The sequence below is a fragment of the Dendrobates tinctorius genome, unplaced genomic scaffold, assembly GCF_039654945.1.
Source record: "Dendrobates tinctorius isolate UK_male_01 unplaced genomic scaffold, ASM3965494v1 ptg000177l, whole genome shotgun sequence".
NCBI lineage: Eukaryota > Metazoa > Chordata > Amphibia > Anura > Dendrobatidae > Dendrobates > Dendrobates tinctorius.
In genome coordinates, this window is record NW_027361844.1 from 2,994,601 (window position 1) to 3,018,866 (window position 24,266).

At 44.1% G+C, this 24,266-nt stretch overlaps 1 protein-coding gene across 1 annotated transcript; it reads left to right on the forward strand.

The window, feature by feature from the left end:
• Window positions 1-3,160: 3,160 nt before the first annotated feature.
• Window positions 3,161-20,353, forward strand: BZW1 (basic leucine zipper and W2 domains 1). Its single transcript, XM_073551464.1, has 12 exons — window positions 3,161-3,317; window positions 6,921-6,996; window positions 7,745-7,921; window positions 8,114-8,208; window positions 8,294-8,359; window positions 8,808-8,943; window positions 9,325-9,434; window positions 10,069-10,239; window positions 10,321-10,467; window positions 16,083-16,221; window positions 17,801-17,923; window positions 19,931-20,353. The coding sequence occupies exons 2-12, from the start codon at window positions 6,933-6,935 to the stop codon at window positions 19,960-19,962; spliced, it is 1,260 nt and encodes a 419-aa protein (XP_073407565.1). The 5' UTR covers window positions 3,161-3,317; window positions 6,921-6,932; the 3' UTR covers window positions 19,963-20,353.
• The last annotated feature ends 3,913 nt before the right edge of the window (window positions 20,354-24,266 follow it).

The window sequence follows — 24,266 nt, forward strand, 5'->3', positions numbered from 1 at the left end:
ATACAGATGCATAAAGGCATTACATTGACGGTAGGTACATATACGAAAAAAAAAAAATGTAACTGGACTTTCACAACTGTGGATCTATCAGTTCTCTGTTTGGGTCGTTCTCCGTTTTGGACAGTGCTGGTTATACAGTCTAACTGCTGCAGGAAGGAAGGACTTTCGATAGCGCTCCCTCTCTCATTTAGGATGAAGTAGCCGGTCACTGACAGTACTGCACATCTTTGTCACGGTCTCATGCATGGGATGGGAATCATTCTGCACCATGTAGCTCACCTTGGCCAGTATCCTCCTGTCACCTACTTCCTGAACTGGGTCAAGGGGGCATCCCAGGACAGAGCCGGCCCTTCTAATCAATTTGTCCAGCCTATTCCTGTCCCTGGTTGATATGCCACTACCCCAGTACGCCACACCAAAGAAGATGACTGATGCCACAACAGAGTTGAAGAAGGATGCAAGGAGTGCCCCTCTAACTCCGAAGGCTCTCAGCTTTCTGAGCAGATAAAGCCTGCTTTGGCTCTTCCTGTACACTGCATCCAAGTGATGGGCCCAGTCAAGCTTATTATTGAGGATCACACCAAGGTACTTATAGGTGTCGACTATCTCAATGTCATTTCCCTGAATGTTCACCACTACTGGTGGATTTTTGCCCTTGCGAAAGTCCACCACCAATTCCTTGGTCTTCCCGGAATTAATCCTAAGGTGGTTCCTCTGACACCACTCCACAAAAGCTTGGTTAGTATCTCTGTACTCTCTTTCATCTCCTCCTGTGATGAGGCCTACTATTACAGAGTCATCAGAATACTTCTGCAAGTAGCAGCTAGATGAGTTGCACCTAAAATCCGCAGTGTACAGTGTGCAGAGAAAAGGGGCAAGACCTGTACCTTGAGGTGCCCCTGTATTGCAGATCACTGTGTCTGACACACTGTACCGAACCTTTACAAACTGAGGTCGGTTCGTGAGGTAGGTAAGGATCCAGGTGGAGAGTTGGAGGTCCACACCAACAAGGCCCAGCTTGTCTCTCAGTAGACCTGGCTGTATGGTGTTAAAAGCACTAGAGAAATCGAAGAACATTATTCTCACAGTGTTCCCAGGTTTCTCCAGGTGAGAGAGAGTCCTATCTAGCAGGTGGATAATGGCATCATCCACACCAATGCCCAGCCTGTAGGCAAACTGGAGAGGGTCCATATCCGAGCTCACTAGAGGACGGAGACGTGTGAGAACCAATCTCTCTAATACCTTCATCAGGTGTGATGTCAATGCTACAGGTCTATAGTCATTAAGGTCTTTCGGATGTTTCTTCGGAACTGGTACCACACACGATAATTTCCACAGTTGTGGTACTATACCCATTCTCAGGCTCATATTGAACAGATATGTAATGATCTCACTCAGCTGGTGCCCGCAGGTTTTGATTAGCCTTGCACTGATGCCGTCAGGACCTGCAGCCTTCAAAAATTTGATCTAAAACAAAACTTTGATATAAACACCTGTTTATATGGGATATGTGATAATTCCCCTATTATCTACATATATTTCATGTTCATTCCCCACCTATAAAGCTCAGGGAATATAATATACTCCTGTATATATTGGATATGAGTTCATTCCCCTATTATCTACATATATTTCATGTTCATTCTCCACCTATAAAGCACAGGGAATATAATATACACCTGTATATATGGGATATGTGTTCATTCCCCTATTATCTACATATATTCCATGTTCATTCCCCAACTATAAAGCTCAGGGAATATAATACACACCTGTTTATATGGAATATGTGATCATTCCTCTATTATCTACATATATTCCATGTTCATTCCCCACCTATAATGCTCAGGGAATATGATATACACCTGTATATATTGGATATGTGATCATTCTCCTATTATCTACATATATTTCATGTTCATTCCCCACATATAAAGCTCAGGGAATATAATATACACCTGTATATATGGGATATGTGTTCATTCCCCTATTATCTACATATATTCCATGTTCATTCCCCAACTATAAAGCTCAGGGAATATAATACACACCTGTTTATATGGAATATGTGATCATTCCTCTATTATCTACATATATTCCATGTTCATTCCCCACCTATAATGCTCAGGGAATATGATATACACCTGTATATATTGGATATGTGATCATTCTCCTATTATCTACATATATTTCATGTTCATTCCCCACATATAAAGCTCAGGGAATATAATATACACCTGTATATATGGAATATGTGTTCATTCCCCTATTATCTACATATATTTCATGTTCATTCCCCACCTATAAAGCACAGGGAATATAATATACACCTGTATATATGGAATATGTGTTCATTCCCCTATTATCTACATATATTTCATGTTCATTCCCCACCTATAAAGCACAGGGAATATAATATACACCTGTTTATATGGAATATGTGTTCATTCCCCTATTATCTACATATACAGTATATGTTCATTCCCCACCTATAAAGCTCAGGGAATATAATATACACCTGTATATATGGAATATGTGATCATTCCCCTTTTATCTACATATATTTCATCTCCTTTCCATAGCCCAGATTAATAAGACACCTATTACAGCTCTTCATAGTTCTGGACCTATAACTTATGTTTATTCTTTTTATTTCTTGTCTTCTCTCTTTTTAGTACGTCCCATCCAGGAGCGGATTAGGTGAAGCCTCCGCAGAACATGCAGTAGTGTCAACAGTAGGAGCCGGGAGCAGCAGTCGCCTCACTACAGGCACTGCCGCCTATGCGGTGTCGGGCTCATAGACGGTGACACATAAGAACAATAGTCCAAAATGGAGGCCGACAACGCGGACTCCTCACACTGCCCAGGCCTCGTCCTCTTCCGACTTCCGCCTCCGGTTCTTCTGTCACTACCACCCTGCACCAACCACGCCTCCACCCTCTTAACCAATTACCTCTGAGCGTCCCTATGTTCCTCACACAGGGGATGCTCATGAACAACAGATATCACACACACGTGAAACACTGGCTGTGAATAGTGGTAGCCTGTGCTAACAAGTAGGTCTGTTCCTCACATTCATGTATTCCGCCTAAACACCTTTTACTTTTCGTATCACAAATAACACAACTCGTTATGATCCCCCACATGCGGCCTGACAATGGTACAATCCTCTCGGCCCGCCCTCAGTGACGTCACCCTGACGCGTTCCGGCCTCTCTTTCTCCTGGTCGTCGAGCAGCACAGGGGAATTTATCGGAAGAGGCCTCGTTGTTTGTTTCCCGTAACCACCCGCCCCGTTTCCTGCCTGCCTTACATTCGGTGAGATGTGCTCTTGTTTCCGGCAGGCCTGTGAGTGCGGAGCGCCGGGGTCTCGCTGGAGGAGGAGTGCGGCCCTGTTCATGTATTTTGTTACCTTGTTTGTCATCTTCGTGTTTTCCCCAAAAGCAGCGTGGGCGGGCGGCTCCTTCCCCGGCCTGGTCTCTGCCCGTTGTTCGGTGATGCAGCGGCTCCTCCCTGCCCTGCACATGGCCGGGCTCGTCCTGGTGATGGCTCCGGACCCTCCCGCTGTCCGTACATTACTGCAGTGCTGCGAAATGACTCCACAAGTCACAGACCATCCCCTGTCTGCTCCATCTCTACTGGCCTCTGTAGCTGCATAGGGACAGTCCTGGATGCAGCCATCTCAGAGCCCCACATGCTCCTTATTAAAGGGAAGCTCTTACTAGAGTCACTGACAGGTGTAATGGACACCGGGAGAGGCCTGTCAATCACCTGCGATGGGGCGGGGCCAGACAGCTCTCTAGTTCCCAGCGCTGATGCGTGTTCTCTGAAATACCAGTGAAGGCCGCGCCTGCCTATAATGCGGCCGTGGTGTGGGCAACGTTATCCCTTTGCCTTCCTCCAGTCACACTGCCCCTGTATCAACTGATGTATAGGTGGGCATCAGACCCGCTGCCCCCCATCGATCATCAGATCAGAGCTCTCTTCTCCCTGTTAGATTGCTCAGTCATTTGCTCGGCTATTTCCATCAGTCCCATAGAGAATGAGCGCAGCGACTGCCTACCCTGTGCACTGGCTCTCCACGCTTGGGATAAGGGTCTTCCGGGCAATCTATTGGGGTTCCAGCAGTCGGCCCCCAGCAAATAGTTATTACCAATCCTGTTACTGGATAATGTCGTCCAACCGGTATCCCCCATTAGATACGGTCCAGTGCCCCAGCCGAAGCTCCCGTTTCTTCCTGTGATGTTGCGTCTGATTTCCCCTTGTTCCTGGCTCTGGATCCTGGGCTGGTGGTCGGCCGGTGCCCCAGGCACATGTCACAGCTTCTGAGCATGTGCAGAACAGACGAGCTAATCTGGAGCATGCTCAGCTGTGACGTGCGCTGCATCTCCACAGCCCTGTGCCCTCATCCTCTATGTGTATGCTGCACCAGGCAGTGTGAATGGAGACGTGCTCAGGGGACCAGAAGAAAGTGGGGACGGTAGCTGGGAGTGTGGATGTGGGAATGGGCAGCCAGCATCATTAATAACTACTGAAGCTGTGCCCGACCTGAATGGCGATTGTCTGACCCTGCCACTGCGCTGTTTAACTGCAAGCGTGTCCTAGTCCCTGTTCACATCAGGTTTGTGGTCTATAGTGTTATATATTGGAAAGCACTCCTGATTCATACATTACAGGGAAGGCCTCCATATACCATACACTGGCATCTATAGGGTCCCAGCGTGGGAGTGATCCCAGGAAGCAGCACTTTGTGTTTTGTTTCCCTGAATACTGTTGTATGGAATAACAGTCCGCACCATCTCTTACCGGGTTTTGTGTTATACTGCTATAATTGATTTACCGTTTTATGGGAGAATATTCAGTATAATCTGTCTTTTCATCATTTAATTAACCCTCTGCTCTTTCTGGGATTTGTGGTCCTAGTAGTGACTGACAGCCATGCCTGCATGTATACTTGTGCAAAGAAAGCTGTCAGTCACTGCTAGGACCACAAATCCCAGAAAGAGCAGAGGGTTAAATGATGAAAACACAGGTTATACTGAATGTTCTCTCATAAATTCTATAACAATCTGCTCTATAACATGGTACCTGCAGATTGCACTGCATTTTCATGGTGACCGGTTCCCTTTAAAGATATCTGATGTGTAGGGAATGTATCTACTATACTAACAGAAATTCTATCACTGTGAATAATGAAACCTACAGTTAAAATTTACATTTTAAAAAAATCACAACAACCCCAGGAAATGGCAGGATCAGCAAATCCATAGTCAGCGGTGTGCAGCGGAGATGTAGGGTGCGGGGTGTCAGCATGAAAAGTAGGGATAGCAAAATGGGTTAAGACTGAGTACCCACATTCGTTTTTGAAGCCGTAGATCCTTCAGGAAAATAAACCCGTCACTTCTCGACTTTTGAAGTTTGAAGCAGTTAAAAGAAGTATCAAAAGATGGAAATGTGCACAGAAAGTCATTTTGACATTGCTGTGCATATGTTCATTGTTATTTTTGCTTTTTTATTTTTTTTTTTTGTGAGAACTTTTTCAGATGGGATCCAGGTGGAAAGACATGCTATGTGCATATAGACTAATAAGTGTTAAAGGAACAGTAGGGTGACCATGAAATTTCTACAACCCAACCATGCTTAATTAGTCGTGGAGATCGGCCCCCTATAAATGACGTGATGGCACCCCTGCTCTCCATCCTCTCACCCTAGAACTTCCTTAATGGGGCGTTTGGAAACTAACGTTTTATTTTAATACTAATGGTCAAATGTAAACATAAAATCACTTTTCTCTATCTCTTCATTGGGGGACACAGGAACCATGAGTGTATTCTGCTGCCACTAGGAGGCTGACACTATGCACATAAAAAACTTAGCTCCTCCTCTGCAGTGTACACCCCACCGACCAGCAGTAGGTTAATCAGTTTTGCTTTTCTAATATACTTAAATTTAAAATTCCATTAATGTCTTTGGGTTGTTTTTTTAACCTACATCTTGTATGATGACAATTCATTTGAGAACCCCAGTGCATATTAGGATACTCATATGAGATATCGTCAGAGGCTGCGGTCACTGCCACATCCTCTGCCCCCACCCCGAAACGAGGCATCATCGGTGACTTCCGTTTCAGGGGCTGGGCTAGTCCCTGCTCTAGTGATCAAGCGACAGTTGTCAATTTCGAAAGATTCTCTATAGAATCTTGTCACTGTGCAATATTCCTTTTTAATGCACAGTGACAGTGCACTCACTCTCTGTCTCATGAGAAGTGAGGAGCCAGCAAGAGAGCACATTGTCAGTGTACATTGTAAAGGGAAAACCCAACAAGCAGAAACCATCACCCCCCCTGCAAGTGATGTCAAAACAAGAGGAACTGATGGCTCATTGAGAGATCAGGTTACAGTTGTTTATTAAAGCCTATGGAGAAGGGAGGAAAGTAAGGATTAGGATGCTAAATGCATAACTATACTGCCTCATTCACACTTCAGTTTTTTTGCGTCAGGCAAAATCCCCCTTTTTAAAATAAAAAAAAACGGATCCGTTTTTTTTTTTTTGTTTTTTTTTTTACACTGTCGGTTTGGGACTGATGTCAAAAGACTGAAGTATGAAAGAGGCCTAAGCCTGTATGCCTGCTGCTTCTGAGAGGGGACAAGATGGGAGAGCAGGAATCTTAGTGTAGCAGCTTGTCTCCACCCACTAGCTCAGACACAATTCAGTCTGCAGAAGGGAAAAGTGATGTTATACAGTGGCCAAAATTGGTGTGTTAACTCATTTACACACATGACGAACTATTCTGTAACGCTACCTAAAACTGCAGGTACACTTTCAACCTAGAGGCTGAAAACCCTTTCAGAACTAATTCTCACTAGACTTTCATTTTCTTGACCTGTTGACTTCTGCTGATTTTGTGTCTCATTTTTATAGGGCATCTTTTTTATGAATAATCAAAAGCAACAAAAGCCAACGCTATCTGGCCAGCGTTTTAAGACCCGAAAAAGAGGTAATGTGTTTTCTCTTGAAACGTTCACCCATGGGAGTAGGACATTGCCAGCATCACATTGCTGCATTCTTGTATCCTAAGGCACTTAATACTTTTAGGCCGGGGTCACACTTGCGAGTGAGATGCGAGTCTCTCACATAAATACCCGGCTCTCTGATCGGAGTGTGCGGCTGCATGTATTTCTATGCAGCCGCACACTCTGGTCCCGAGTGTCGGCGGCAGTGCCGGGTATTGATGCGAGAGACTCGCGCAAGTTTCTTGCATCACACTCGCAAGTGAGACCCCGACCCACTGAAGAGTTGCTGCTCAGTGTGATGTAGATAATGATATTTAAGGGATTCCCCACTCCGATGACCTCTTCTCTCCTCTTATGTGGGTGCCAGAACTACATGAGGTCTTGGTGTATCCTGCACATGAGCTTTGGCTCCAGTATGAGCAGATATTGACCACACTTTAATGTTGGAGCCGTAAAATGCCAGCATCAAAGTCTAGAATGAGAAAGCAACAGAACATGTAAGCAGGCAATGTGTCTGAGCTTTTTAGATGATGGTCAATAGAAATCTCCATTCTCACAATGTCAGGGCTGATTGGCAGCCTCTTCTGTTCAATTACGGGTGGGATTTGGACCCCACCGACAACCGTATAATATAAAAAGTGCCAACAATTATGACCTGTGCTGTAAATCGGCTTTTTTCCCCTTTATGGTGGATGATGTCTGTTTCTAATGCCTTTGTATTTTTCACTGTAGATGAAAAGGAGAGGTTTGATCCAACTCAATTCCAAGACTGCATTATTCAAGGCTTAAACGAAACTGGCAACGATTTGGAAGCAGTAGCAAAATTTCTTGATGCTTCAGGAGCGAAGCTTGACTACCGTCGCTATGCAGAGACACTCTTTGACATCCTGGTGGCTGGTGGGATGCTGGGTAGGTGGTTATCTGCAGTATATAACTTGACATGTGCCTCCACGCTGCAGTTGCAATCCATGCAGGTTTATGGGCTGGGAAAGCTCTTAATGACCAACATCTATAGTCCACCATTCACCTGACAGGTCTTAATGGGGTCAGAGGCAAAAAGCATTTCACAAATAACTGAACATTGAATATTTTTCTTTTTAGCACCAGGTGGTACTTTGGCCGATGACGTGATCCGTACCAATGTCTGTGTGTTTTCTGCACAGGAAGATCTAGAGACCATGCAAGCATTTGCTCAGGTCTGTAGAACATAGTGGGGTGTTTTTTTTTTTTTTTTTTTGTGTTGGAAGCACAGTTCTAAAACTTTCCATGTCCTATATGCAGGTTTTTAACAAGCTGATCAGGCGTTATAAATACCTGGAAAAAGGTTTTGAAGACGAGGTCAAGAAGGTGTGTAACATTTCATTATTTAACAAGAGGTTTAATTAAAGGAAAATAAATAGCAACCATTCACTAGAAAAGAAAGATTAAGGGTATGTAACCACAGGGTGGGGGGATGCTGTAGATCTCAACATTCACATTGTGTATGAGATCGTATGAAATCTCACGGCGAACGCTGCAAAGAAATTTTGTTATTGGCTGGTGCTGCAGATGTCACTGTGGGTTTAGCCCTTTGCATTGCAATCACAGAATTTTCATTTTGCACAATAAATACGTTTTTGCTGTAGAAGGTCTACAGAAGAAATGCCCCATGGTTACATGCCCTAAGAGAATAAAGCCTAAGTAGTTGCTATGGCCAGCATATCCATATTTGCATTGCGAGATTATGTTGACATCCATTGGTAGTCTGTAGCATTGTCTTATCTGACCCAAGGTGTGTGAAAATCTTGTCTTGTAGTTGTTGCTGTTTCTGAAAGGTTTTTCTGAGTCTGAGAGGAATAAGCTGGCCATGCTCACTGGTATACTTCTGGCCAACGGGAATCTTTCTGCATCAATTCTTAACAGTCTCTACAACGAGAATTTGGTTAAAGAAGGTAGGACTCGTCATTAATATCCATATCTCTGTATCATGCGGCCTACTGTCTGCACCGATGGAGGCATCTGTTATTGCAGTGTATACCGCCTTTCTCTAGGTCTGTCAGCTCTGCTGTCATCTAAATCAGGGTTCCCCAACTCCAGTCCTCAAGGCCCACCAACAGGTCATGTTTTCAGGATTTCCTTTGTATTGCACAGGTGAAGCAGTTGTCACCTGAGCAATACTAAGGAAATCCTGAAAACATGATCTGTTGGTGGGCCTTGAGGACTGGAGTTGGAGAACCCTGATCTAAATGACCTCTGTTGATAGACTATTATTTTTTTTTCTGTTATTACTCTGTCATGTCCTGTATATTACTGAAAATTCCTTTTCCCTGCAGGCGTTTCAGCTGCATTTGCAGTAAAGCTATTTAAATCATGGATCAATGAAAAAGATATCAACGCAGTAGCTGGTAGTCTTCGTAAAGTTAACATGGATAACAGGCTTATGGTAGCTATACAATTCTTATTTATTTGATAGAAATTAATCAGCCTTGCATAATCCTATATTTGAATTCTTCCTAATTTTTCATATTTTTGTTAAAAGGAAGTGATATTCTCTTATACTATTGATTGACACAACATTTTTTATTTTAATGTTTTTATATTACGGACTCCCTCATCTTACCTGCTTGCCTTTCACACTCTGTTTTACTTTGTATTGTGTACCCACTTAGCTGCAGTTCAGCCTTCTTCGGCTCTTCAGTCTCCATCTTAAATTTTTTAGATTTCACTTTTTTTATTCCCTTTGTGCCGTGATCTCAGTACAACATTGCATGGCCATTTACAGTCCGTTTCATCTCTTCTTGCTGGGTTGAAATAGATATCAGTATTTAGTCAGAGCCTGTGGTCTTATACATCACACCAGTGTATAAGTCTTCTCCTGTGAAGTGTGTGGTACAGTCCATGCAGTTTCATCCTACTGGAACTTTTTGTGGTGGAGTTGGTGACTCCTAGGCATCATGTCAAATCATGATGACCCCAATTGAAGAGCAGAGAGTAGAACTTTGTGCCTGCCCTATCCATGCTGCCAGTTTATTGGGTGAATACGAAACTTCTACCCTTACCATCAAAATACTTTTCAGGAACTCTTCCCTGCAAACAAGCAGAGTGTGGAGCACTTCACAAAATACTTCACTGACGCAGGACTGAAAGAGCTTTCTGAATATGTCAGGAATCAACAAACCATTGGTGCTCGCAAGGAGCTCCAGAAAGAACTCCAAGAGATGATGTCAAAAGGAGAGCCACTTAAAGAGGTAACCTACCATTCTCTCTCGTTCCCGCTGTTTGGCTACGCTTCAGTCCCAATGTAATGTAGCACATTTGATACTTTTCAGATTAGTATGTACGTAAAAGAAGAAATGAAGAAAAATAATATCTCTGAGCAAACAGTAATTGGTATCCTGTGGTCAAGTGTTATGAGCTGTGTGGAGTGGAATAAAAAGGAGGAGCTGGTTACAGAGCAAGCCATCAAACACTTGAAGGTAGGAACCGTCTAGATACACTTTAATTCTTAAGTTTGTCAGGTTCTCCTGAGCCTAACTTGTACTAAAGTGCTGGCTTATTGTAGAAAAATGGTGACTCCATTCAGTTTTCAGGACTTTAGAGTAATTTAGATTGTGAAAATCTGTAGTCTTCAACCAGTTGCTCTTATTGGAAGCTGTTACGTCAGGCTTGATGTCAAAGTGCTGTTATAGCGCAGAATCCATGTAATATCCTTACACTGTCCGATCTCTGACTATTTGTCATATTATATTACAACATCCTTTCAATATGATTTATCCCGTACCTTAATCCAAAAATCCCAGCTGTAAAATATGATGAAAGCTGTATGCTTGCTCCTGGGTAAGAAGGGTGATTCCGTAAAGACAAATTATTGTTACTCGTAGGTTGTACAGGACAAATGACAGAAGCTGGAAATGACAGGTCACAAGGTGACGAACACATTACTCTTTCGCTTTTCTATGCAAATATGCAAATTAAAAGCTTTTTTTTATATACCTATAGAAAGTGATGAGTGTTTAAAACTGTTTTGTTTTTTTCCACCAAAAATTCAACAAACTTTATTAAACAGACACAGTAGACAAATTACACACGTTATCAGTGCCAAAAAGCTGAGAAGTCAGTATTTTTACTGCCTAGAGAGCAACTTGTGAATATAAACTCATGCCGGTTTCACACATCCTGTTAGGCTGTCAAGGTTTGGGTCAGGAGACAGATGGCGGGCCATGCTCCTAAGGTTTAATGCGTGAAACTGGCATTGGGCTATGTGCACACGGAGTCTCTGGTGAGTTTTCGAAGCAAAACCTGTGTGTGTTTGAAGAGTTCTGAAACTTAGTTGTGGATTTGGAGTTTCCACTCCACTTCTGCACGAAAAACTCTGTATGCCCATGGCTTTAGCTAAAACGTTCATCCTGCATCTTAATCTAAGCTCTAGCTTTTGTATTCCAGTTTTACGAGCATTTAAAATCATGGGATATAGTGGCTTGCAAAAGTTCTCCCCTTTAGGCTTTTTGCCTATTTTGCAACCTGTTTAAATATTTTTTTTTAATCCAATTTGTGTGTGATGCATCAGCACTAAATGGTCTAAGTTGAAGTGAGAAAAATTTAGGCATAAATTATATTTATGGGATTGAATGACTATATGTATTCACCCTTTTTGGTATGAAGCCCCTAAAAATGTCTGTAGCAAGCAATTCCCTTCATAATCCCATGCTTAGTGACAGGACATCCACCTGTGCGCAATCTAAGTGTCACATGTCTGTCAGTATATACACTTTACCTTTTCTGAAAGGCCACAGAGGCTGCAACACCATTAAGCAAGAGGCATCACTAAGGCCTCTTTCACACTTCAGTTTTTTGCATCAGTCAAAATCCGCCAAAAGGACGGATGGCGGATCCGTTTCAGTACTGATGACAACGGATGCCACCCGTCCGTTTTTTTGACGGATCCGACAAATGAAGAATCTTAAAGGGGGGAGAGAGAGAGAGAATATATATTTTTTTGTTTTCCGGCACCCAGAAAGAATTTCGGGTTAAATGAGTGTCTGGAGGATCCGCCAGAGAAAAAAACTTTACAAGCTCCGTTTTGAAATCTTTGAGGATGGTGACGGACAGCAACTTTTGGCGGATCCTCAACCCATGCAACGGACGGCAATCTGTCACAATCCGCCAATAATGGAAGGCAATTGGGAAAAAAAATGGATCCACAAAAGAAAATTGAGGATCCGTTTTTTTCAAAACATGGCGGATTGTGACTGATTGTAAAAAACTGAAGTGTGAAAGAGGCCTAACCAAACACCATGAAGACCAAGAAGATCTCCAAACATGTCAGGGACAAAGTTGTCCGGGTTACGTTGTATTGAAAAAAAAATCTCTATCCCCGGAGCACCATCAAATGGAAAGAACATGGTACCACAACAAACCTGCCAAGAGAGGGCTGTCCACCAAAACTCCCATTCTGGGCAAGGAGGGCATTAATCAGAGAGGCAGCACAGAGACCAAAGGTAACCCTGAAGGAGCTGCAGAGTTCCCAAGCAGAGACTGAGGTATCTGTCCATACGACCACAAGCCGTACACTCCATAGAGTTGGCTTTTACGAAGGCTTAGGGGTGATCTTATTACAATGTATAAATATATGCGGGGACAGTACAAAGACCTTTCAAATGATCTTTTTACTCTTAGACCTGTGACGGGGACAAGGGGGCATCCTCTACGTCTGGAGGAAAGAAGGTTTAGGCTGTGTGCACAAGCTTCGGATTGTGGTGCGGATTCTGTAAAATCCGCAGGTGAAACCGCAGGTCAAAAGACCTGCGGTTTTACCTGTGGATTGCTCTGCGGTTTTGCCCTGCAGTTTTTCATCTCCTCAATGGAGGAGATGGTAAACCGCAGCAGAATCCACAGAAAGAATTGACATGTCAATTCTTTCTGTGGATTGAAAACCGCAGATAATCCACGTGGAAAATTCTGCACCGTCTGCACTGCGGTTTTTGATTCCCATAGGGAATCATGGTACTGTACACCGCAGCAAAAACAACTGCGGGTCCGCAGCGGCCAAATCCGTTGCGGAACCGCAGCAAAATCCGCAGCGTGTGCACACAGCCTTAAGCATACTCACAGACGTGGATTCTTTACTGTAAGAGCAGTGAGACTATGGAACTCTCTGCCATATGATGTTGTGATGAGTGATTCCCTACTAAAATTTAAGAAGGGACTGGATGCCTTTCTTGAAAAGTATAATATTCCAGGGTATATACACTAGTTTCCTTGATATTGCGTTGATCCAGGGAGCTAGTCTGATTGCCGTATGTGGAGTCGGGAAGGAATTTTTTTTCCCCAATGTGAAGCTTACTGTTTGCCACATGTTGTTGTGTTTTTTTTTTTTTTTTTTTTGCCTTCCTCTGGATCAACATGTTAGGGCAGGTTAGGATAGGATATGGGTTGAACTAGATGGACTTACTCTTCCTTCAACCTATGTTACTATGTTTTATTGAAGAATGGGCAGAAAAAAGCCTTTACTTACACACAATGTGTAAGGCTCATTTTGAATTTGCCAAAAGACATTTGGGAGACCCCCAAATATATGGAAGGTGCTATGGTCAGATGAGACCAAAATTGAATTTTTTTGTCACCAAGGTAAACTATCTTTCACCAAACCAATACAGCTCATCACTGCAAAACCACCATCCCCATAGGGAAACGTGGTGCCAGCATCATACTGTAGGGGTGTTTTTCAGTAGAAGGAACAGGGAAAATGGTGCGAAATACAGAGAGATCCTTGAGCAAAACCTGTTTCATTGATTTGAGACAGGGACGGAAGTTCACCCTCCAGCAAGGCAATGACCCAAAGCCATACTGCTAAAGCAACACCCAAGTGGTTTAACCCCTTCATGACCGGAGGTATTTTCATTTTTGCGTTGTGGTTTTTTTGCTCCCGCCCCTTTATTTATTTTTTTTCTTCCGGTCAATACGGCCGTGTGAGGGCTAGTTTTTTGTGAGATGAGTTTTACTTTTGGAGGACACCATCCATTTCGTGTAATGGAAAACGGGGGGTAAAAAATTCCAAGTGTGGAGAAATTGCAAAAGAAGTGCAATTCCACAATTGTTTTTTGTTTTGATTTTACCATTTTCACCAAATGCTAAAACTGACCCGCCATTATTATTCTCCAGGTCATTATGAGTTCCTAGGCACCAAACATGTCTAGGTTCTTTTTTTATCCAAGTGGTGAAAAAAAATTACCAAGTTTGTTAAAAAAAAATTGTCATTTTTCCGATACCCGTAGTGTGTCAATTTTTCGTGATCTTGGGTCGGGTGAGGGCTTATTTTTTGCATGTCAAGCTGACGTTTTTAATGATATGATTTTGGTGAAGATACGATCTTTTGATCTTATTGCATTTTAGTGAAATGTTGCGGCGAGCAAAAAAATGTAATTCTGGCGTTTTGACTTTATTTTTTTTCTCGTTTCGCCGTCTAGCAATTGGGTTAATTCTCTTTTTTTTTTTTTTTTTTTTTTTTTTTTTATATTGATCAGGCGATTCTAAACGTGAAGATATCAAATGTGTTTGATTTTTCTTTTTTTATTTTATTTTGAATGGGGTGAAGGGTGTAAAATTATATATGCCACGGTTTAATAGACACCATTGGAGGCTAGAAGCTGCCATAACCCTGTCAGCTCTGCTACATAAAGGCGAAGATCAGATTGCCTGTATGTAGCAGAATTGCTGGCTTGTTGCTAGCGCCGACCACTGGGTGGCACTCGTAACAATCCGGCAGTGACAACCATAGCGGTCTGCAGGAGACCTCTAGTTGTCATGCCAACCCATCGGTGACCCGCGATCACGTGACGGGAGTCACCGATGGGTGGATTTCCGGCTCGCTGGCCGGAAGCATGTGTTAAATGCCGCTGTCAGTTTGACAGCAGCATTTAACAGGTTAATGGCCGCGGGTGGATCGCAGTTCCACCCGTGGCTGTTCTGGGCACATCAGCTGTTCAAAATAGCTGACATGTGCTGGGAGAGATGTGGGCTCGCCTTCAGAACCCATTTCAAAGAGAGGGTATCCGACATCAGCATATTATTACGCCTGATGTCGGAAAGGGGTTGAGGGGAAATGTGTAAATGTTTTGGAGTGGCCTAGTCAAATTGCAGACCTTCATCCAATTGAAAATCTGTGGTCAGACTTGATTCCTGTTCACCAGAGGAAACTATCGAAGGAGATGGAGCAGTTTTGCCCTGAGGAATGGGCTAGAACCCCAGTGGCAAGATGTGGAAAGCTCATAGAGACTTATCCAAAACGACTAGCAGCTGTAATTACCACAAAAGGAGTTTCTACAAAGTACTGACTATAGTGTAATACTGTATATAGGCACAATAAAAAGAAAACCAAGTGTTCACAGTTGTAGGCATGTTCTGCATGTGAACTGATGCAAACCCTCAAAAAAAAAAAAAAAAAAAAAAAAAAGGGAAATTCCAGTTTGTGCGGTAGTAAAACCCAAAGATGGCAAGGGGGTGAATACTTGTGGAAGCGACACTAGGATATTCTGTATTCTGTAGTGGAGTGCAGGGCTACTGCAAATCTGCAAGTTCCTAAACTGTACTTAACCTTTTATTCTTATGTTCCTGTTCGTTAGTTTCTGCAGACTTTTCTGCTGCAAATACTGGAGTGCTGGCATAGAGCGCCCCCGTCATGAAAAACGCAGAAAGAATTGACATGCTGCAGAAATGAAACTGCTTCAGATCTGCAAGGGGAAAAAATGCATGGGCACAAGATTTTAGAAATCTCATTCACTATACTGGTATTGTAAACCGCTGCAAAAAAAGCAACGTGTGAACAAGCCCTGTTCCAATGGGTTGTAAGGTTTGGGGGGTTTTGTGCTTGTAAAAATCATTGTGTTACAGCACATAATTGCTACAGATGTCTTCACAGTACGTATCTGGGTTGTTGATGAGGCACTTTATATCAGATGATGTTTGGCTGCCCATCATTTTTTCTAAAGTTTACAGAAAAGCAAAGTTCAGGTTACCAACCCTAAATGACAGTATAACAGGAAAGTGGATATTATGACGTATGTATTAACATTTCATTTCTCTCCTTTTTTAGCAATACAGCCCTCTTCTTGCTGCCTTTACTACACAAGGTCAGTCTGAACTGACTTTGCTGCTAAAAATTCAGGAGTATTGTTATGACAACATTCACTTCATGAAATCCTTCCAGAAAATTGTGGTGCTTTTTTACAAAGGTGAGTGTGTTAATTCACATTTATTCCCAAAGAGGTATGTAGTAAGAAAACATTCCAGGCCATGAAATATTATACGGGGGAGGGGCAGAGTCTGCAGAAGTATACTCTGTGTATATATGTCGGTACCCAATATGCTCTGGCCAACAGTTAATAGTAGGGTTGGATGTGATGGATACAGATGCAAGCAATGCATATGTATCTCAGCCAGGGGGCTGTCCAAGGTTATTACAAGTATAGCCCACAGACGGCAAGCCTGCTAATGAGATCTACTCACCCACTTCATCCCTGTCATGTCAGAGCCATTTCCCCAATTCTTGCGGATATTTTATTTTGCGTTCGCTGCCGCCAGTCACTGGCCAACGTGACTGCTGCATTCAATCACTGGCCTTACCTGTCCCATGCTGTACACCACTGAGACACGTGATTGGCTTTTTAACAGTATTCTGCATTTGGGCTGCGTTTTTTTTTTTTTTTTTTTTGGTGGACTAGTAGTGCACACACCATACAGAGCTGTCTGACGAGCTAGAATGTGGTACCGGTGGCAGTCACAACTTCCTGTGCATCGTATTGAACAAGCTAATGTACCATGTTGGCAGGCAGAGAAGAAAACCATTGCATATCCCAAATGTGGGCAAATTTATTAAGGATCAAAGCTAATTCTTTTATCTTGTACATTTAAAAAACAAGTCTGATCTGACAATTATTTCTTGACTAAAGGTAATTGTCAGTATGATCAACCCTCCTAAGCAGTCTATATGGGCATTTAGGTCATAGAATTGTATTCAGCTTCCTGTCTTCATATATGCCATCCGATGTCTTATTCCAGAGAAATCCACTTTTTTCTTACATGTAAATTAGCGGCTAAGCACTATGGGGTGAATACAGACCTGCAAGAGAATCTGCCTCCAGAGCTTTTTACGTGAAGGGGAGTTGCCAGTGTGTGAAATGTAACTAACAGAACAGGAGATCTGAACTTTGTCTCCTTACCAACATACCTGCTGCAGCTCTCACAGCTCTGCTGTATTATAACAGTATTGCAGCCCTGTCTACCTGTGAGAGAGAAGCTGAGCGGAACCTGCAGATCTGTCAGGTACAATCACACAAAGCTCTGCAGTGCAATCAGGAAAGCAGAGAGCGGCCATTACACATCGCACTGGTAATGTCCCCTTTCATGTATACTAATCTCTGGAGGCAGATTCTCATGGAGATCAGTGTCCGGCCCTTACCCTGGAGCAGCTCATTTACATATAAGAAAAACACGAATTTCCCTGGAATAAGACATCATCGCAGGTATCCTTTTATTCTGTTTTCTATGACCTGCATGTTCATATAGATGGCCAGGAGTGTAGATCTTATTGACAGATTTCCTTTAAATGTAACTTCCCAAAGCGTGACTAGAGCGATGGTACTCGCTCGTTTTGATGGGGCGTTTCTGAGTTGCAATCAGCAAGTCATCACCTGTACTGTGGATCGGTGCTGACTTGACAAGTCTGGAAATTGGGAACTTCTGTAAAGGAGCTGTCCGCTGTGTGTCTTTAATGATGCAAGAGTTAATATTTCAGTTTTATTTATTTTTCAGCTGAAGTTCTAAGTGAAGAGCCCATTTTGAAGTGGTACAAAGATGCACATGTTGCCAAAGGAAAGAGTGTCTTTCTGGAACAGATGAAAAAATTTGTTGAATGGCTCAAAAATGCTGAAGAAGGTACATTTACATTATAATATTTGATGCAAACTTCATAATTCTGTGTTTTTACTAAAAATATGAAACCTTGTCCTTTTAAAAATGTGGCCTATTCAAAGCCCAAGGGGCTTACAGTGGAGCTGCACTTAACTGAAAACTTGACTTTTTCTACAAAAAAAATTGGGGGTTCAGGTCTGGAGACAAAACCCCTTTACCCTACCAACAATTAAAGCAGACCTGTGAGCAGGATTGTGCTCAGTAAAATAGAGTGTGTGAGGTTGGTGTCGCTATACTTATCAGTGACTTGTCAGAAGCCATACAGATGAATACCTAATCAGAGCACCACATGAAGACCCCCCCCCACAGGCCGCCCCGGAGCACGGGCATATCATTAACTCAAAACTGAAAATAAAGATTAAATAGCAACCACAAGACGGATTTCATCAACCAACGTATTAATCAGTATAACGGCGCCCACCCGACACTGTGCACAATCCTGCTCACAGGTTCCTTTTAAAAGGGGCTATCCATGACTAAGAGTTTTTTTTCTCCCATTGAACTTAAAACCGATTTTCTTTCTTTTGACCTCGTGTCATCAGCAGCTATTCCTTAGCTCTGTTCTGTAAAAAGGCATCAATGCTGACGTTCTGCTTACTGACAGCTAGGCAATGGATAGATTGCTTTCGATCAGCATAACATCAGCACAGGCGCCCTGTCAGCAGATCAAAAGTGAAGGAGCTGCTCTATCAAAGTGACATCACCAGGAGAATCGCCGGCAGGATTAGTCTGTGACCTCCCCTAACTGGAACAGATCATCACAAGGCAGAACAGCCAGGGAGTATGCAACTACCTGCCTGTTGGTTATTGGCTCAATAAGAAAAAAAAAACCTAGGTCCCAAATACCCCCTCCCTCCACCACCTTTAACTTTTTAACAGCAGCAGTTAAGGGTACTTATTCCTAAGCGTCAGCGCTGCAGAGAAATGAGGATATAGCACAATTTTTCTCCTCTAATATGATCTAGCATATTGGAGAAGAAAGAAATGGCGTCCCCTGATGCCTCCACCATCCCCCCCAGGCCTCCTGCCTAGGTCTTCTGCTTCCTCTTCTTGGAGGAAAATGGCGAGATCTGCCGGCCGGTACCCGCAACAATAGGAAATTTTTCCTATTGGTTCCTTTTGATCACTGATAGGGTCTCACAGTGATCACAATAAAAAAAAGTAAATCAAACCCCCCTCCCCCCCCTTTGTCGCACCCTTGGTTGGATAAAAGTAATAACATAAAATTGTACGTTTTTTCGTTTGTTAGGGTTGGGCTGGGAGGGTTTCAAAAGTTAAAAAAAAAAAAAAAAAAAAAAAAATATAACGCTAGTGTTAAACGCAAGTGCTCCTACTTGAATTGGGTGTTCGGATATACACAGAGTATCGCAGATCCCTGTATTTATATTCTTTCTTTTTTTGGGGTGCGGTGTTTGGTGTTCTAACAGCCACGAAACATGCGGGGTAGGGACCCAAGCATGTCACGTGAGCATATTCAGTGCATACCCGAGCTCCCAATGCAAACTGGCGTAGCGAGCACTTGCGCTCATCACTATTGACACATATTCAATATGACAACCTAATTGCTATCAAATTCTGTGCATGTACCTGTGGGTTCAAACTGCTCAATAATATCCCTGGATAAAATCCTTGAGGGAATTGGTTTCCAAAATGTGGCCACTCGTTGGGGGTCTTCCACTGTTTAGGTATATCAGACATGACATGGTGCCATAGATTCCAGCCAGTTTTGCGTTCAAAAAGTCAAAACGGTGCTCCCTTCCGAGCCCTGCCGTGCACCCAAACAGTGGATTTCCCCCATATATGGGGTATCGGTGTACTGAGGAGAAATTGCACAACAAATTTTGTGGTGTATTTTCTCTTGTTACCCTCGTAAAAATATCCGCCTTTTTAGACTTTTAAAATTCTGATATTCAATGTTCCTAATTTTTCGGAGATTAAACTTTAATTTTTTTTTTTTTTTCCTTCTTGCAGAATCAGAGTCAGAAACTGAAGAGGGTGACTGAGTTGTCAGACCGCAAACACAGGAGCTGTAGATAAAATTTCTCATGTCCAATTATGTGTCTTTCTGGTTATTACATCCTACCTCCTGTATCAAGCATGATATAAGGGCTTTCATCACTCACAATTATTTCCTCCACTTACGGTCAGCGTTTTTAAGTTTTCATAACCATGTTTTAAATAGCATTGCTATGTCTAGATTCATGTTTCAAATTTTTTGTTACCCTCTACCTCCTGTATTTTCTACTGTAATGTAATTTAAGGCCTTTCAAAATTTAACAATTCGTTTTATCCCCTGGTTTTCTATTAAAAATCAAAAGTGTAAACTTTGCTCTGATTTGGTATATTTGTTATGGAAACTATTTGCAGATTAAATGCCATATTCGAAGACCAAAAGCTTTGCGTGATTTATTTAATTTGCTTTACACATGCTCATATTGCATGGAGTTACCTATGTATAGGTTACATAAAATGAAAGAAAAAGCACGGCCGGCACTGCTGTTACCGTGTATCCTCAGATGGTGTGCGGCATACAGAGCGCCGATGACTGGCAGCTTCGGGTGCTAGACCTGGGAATTCACAGTGCTGTATTAAGTCCAAGTAGAGATGAGGTCGCACTCAATGAGCTGGTGAAAATATAGCTTCATTTATTGACACGTTACACATGCCAGGCCGAGGGAGTGATATCAGGAGTGCAGAGGGAGCTGACAACGGCTGTTTCGCACTGTCCAAGCGCTTCAACGGGTCCCTATTTAATAACAGCAACAACCAAACGTACACATTTTATACATAACCAATAACAGGATTTTTGGTTGCTTACCTTAAAATCTGTTTCTGAGCCTTCCTTGGAGGACACCGGAACCATGGGTGTATGCTGCTGACACTATGCACATAAAGTTAACTCCTCCTCTGCAGTGTACACCCCACCGACTGGCACCAGGCTAATCAGTTAGTGAGAGAGCAGTAGGAGAAGCAACAAAATAGAAACAGACAACTCAAACTGGCAATAGCACACAGAAGAAAGAACAAGAACTGTTAAACATTTCTCTACTGTTTCATTGGGGGACACAGGAACCATGGGACTTCCCAAAGCAATCCCTGGGAGGGAAACAGCAGAAAACTCCATTCAGGTCAGAGAACTCACCCCTGCCCCCTGCAAGATCCTTCTGCCTAGGCTGACATCTGCCGAAGCGTAGGTATGGACCTTAAAAAAATTTGGCAAACGTGTGGATGAAAGACCAGGTTGCCGCTTTGTAAAGTTGTAGAGCGGATATGGTGTACTGCCCAGGAGGTGCCCACTGCCTGGATAGTGAGCCTTAATCCTGGGGGGAGGCACTCTTCTTAACCCAGCCTCCAATATTGCAGTTCTGATCCAGCAAGCAATCCTAGCCTTGGAGGCCGGCAAGCCTCTTCGTGCACCATATGGAATGACGAATAGGATATCAGTCTTCTCAAAGGGGGCGGTCGTAGCCAGATCTTCACTGCCCTTACCAGGTCTAGCCTGTTCAGTGAATGCTCCAGAGAATGAGCTGGAGCAGGACAAAAAGAATGGAGGACAATATCCTCATTCAAGTGAAAGGTGGACACCACCATGGGATGGAAAGAAGGGGGAGGTCGCAACACCACCTTATCCTGGTGAAGAACTAAGAAGGGGGGGGGGTGACAGGAAAGAGCTGCCAACTCTGAGACGTGCCTAATAGAGGTGAGGGCCACAAACGCCACCTTCCAGGACAGAACGGACAAGGAGACTTCTCGGAGACGTTCAAAGGGAGAACCCCTCAGGGCCTCCAGAACAAGATTGAGGTCCACGGTAGTCCGGTACAGGGGAGCCACTCCTTGAAGAAAAGTTCTGACTTGAGAACGGGAGGCTAAGGACTTCTGAAAGAGAGGGGAGAAGGCTGATACCTGACCCTTTAGAGAACTAAGGGCAAGGCCAGCATTAAGTCACACCTGGAGAACAGCCAAAATGTAAGGAAGAGACCAGGTCATAGGCGAATGTCATTAGATTCACACCAGCGAAAATATGCTTTCTGGGTCTGATAATAGACCCTGGAAGAGGACAGCTTCCTAGCCTGGATCATTGTGCGTGTCACCCGATCAGAAAACCTGAAAGCTTTCAGAACTGCGGTTTCAACAGCCACGCCGTCAAATTGAGAGACCGAGAACTCTGGTGGCAGATCGGTCCTTGTGACAGAAGATCTGGCCTGTCTGGGAGCCTCCAGCGGGCATCCGCGAGAATATTGACGATCTCTGTGAACCAGGACCTTCTGGGCAAATCCGGTGCGATCAGGATGACCAGCACCCCCTCCGCTTTGATCTTCAATAGCCTGGGAAGAAGGGGAGGAAAAAGGGAAGCATGAATTGCGACCAGGGAATAGCCAGAGCATCGGCGCCCACCGCGAGAGGATCGCGGGACCTGCAGACGAACTGCTGTGGAACCTTCGTGTTCAGCCGGGACGCCATGAAGTCCACGTCCGGAGTTCCCCATCGAAGGCAAATCTGACGGAAGACCTCCTGATGTAGGAACAACTCTCCTGCCGTGAGACCCTCGCGGCTGAGAAAATCGCTGGCACAGTTGTCCACGCTGGAATATGCACTGCTGATATTGCCAGAACCGTTGCCACTGCCCAGAGGAGGCTTAGATACCACGGCCATCGCCAGGGGACTCCTGGTCCCTCCCTGGTGATTGACATATGCCACACTGTCCGTTTGAATTCTGACTGGCAGACCTCTGAGAAGCCTTTCCCAGTGACGAAGGGATAGGATGGCCCTTATCTCGAGGATGTTGATCGCTAGAGAGAACTCCTGCACCGACCAACGCCCTTGGACGAAAAACAGCCCCCCAGCCACCAGTTGCGACCAATTGACTTGGGAAGAGAGACGAAGCGGACGATCCAGCAACAGGACAGACCTGTCCCACTGCGAAAGGATGGCCTGCAGAAGTGGTCTTGAGTGGAATTGCGCAAAAGGGATTGCTTCCGACGCTGTTGCCATTCTGCCCAGGACCTTCATTGCTGAATGGAAGGAATAAAGCCGAGGGCCTGGCAGGGAGCGAACTCCCTGCTGGAGGATTGTTCTCTTCTCTTTGGGGAGAAAGATCCCTGTCTGACGGGTGTCGAACAGCATGCCTAAGAAGATAAGGTGCTGAGTCGGAACAAGGCAGGGCTTTGTTCTGTTGACTAGCCACCCGAACTGGGACAGGGAGTCAAGGACAATGGTCAGACTTTCCTGGGCCTGAGAGAGAGATGTAGCTTTGATGATGATGTCGTCAAGGTACGGGATAAGCACTAGGCCCCTGATCCTCAAAATGGCCATCAACGCCGCCATGATTGTTATAAAAACCCTGGGAGCGGTCGAGAGTCCGAACGGCAGGGCGACAAACTGGAAATGGTTCTGCTGTACTGCGAAGCACAGGAACCTCTGATGAGCTGGAAAAATCAGAACATGGAGGTAGGCGTCTTGGATGTCTATGGAGCACAGGAATTCCTGCGCCTCCATGAAGCAATTACCGAACGGAAGGACTCCATCCTGAAATGTCGCAGGCAGACCCTTCTGTTCAGTAACTTCAGATCCAGAATGGGCCGAAACGTGCCGCCTTTCTTCTACACTACAAACAGGTTTGAATAGAAACCTGTGAAGCGTTCCTGTTCTGGGATGGGAAAGATAACCTTCGAACTGAGAAGGGAGGCGATGGACGCAAAGAAACCCTGAACCAGAGCAGGATCTCTTGGAGGACGGGATTCGAAGAACCGATCTCGGGGCCGTGAAGCGAACTCTATTTTGTATTCTGAAGACACCACCTCGCTGACCCATGCGTCCTCCACCGAGGGGAGCCAAACGTCCCTGAAAAACAGGAGACAGGATGCGGCATCCAGGGAGGCAGATACCAAATGTTTCCCTACGTAGGAAATTTGGTCCGCAAGGTCAGCTAGCTCCCCCAGACGAGCTCCCACAAGGATGCCCTTATGAAGCTGTTTGGCCCATCTAGCTATGGTCTTCGAGACCCAGGTAGAGGCAAAGGGCCGGGCATAACGTAGAAGCAGCCGCTTCAAAGGCTGACTTTGCCAGCAATTCTGTAATCCTGGGGGGCAGCACGGTGGCTCAGTGGTTAGCGCCTTGCAGCGCTGGGGTCCTGGGTTCGAATCCCACCAAGGACAACATCTGCAAGGAGTGTTTGCGTGGGTTTCTTCCGGGCACTCCGGCTTCCTCCCACACTCCAAAGACATACTGATAGGGAATTTAGATTGTGAGCCCCATCGGGGACAGTGATGAAAAATGTGTGCAAACTGTAAAGCGCTGCTATATAAAA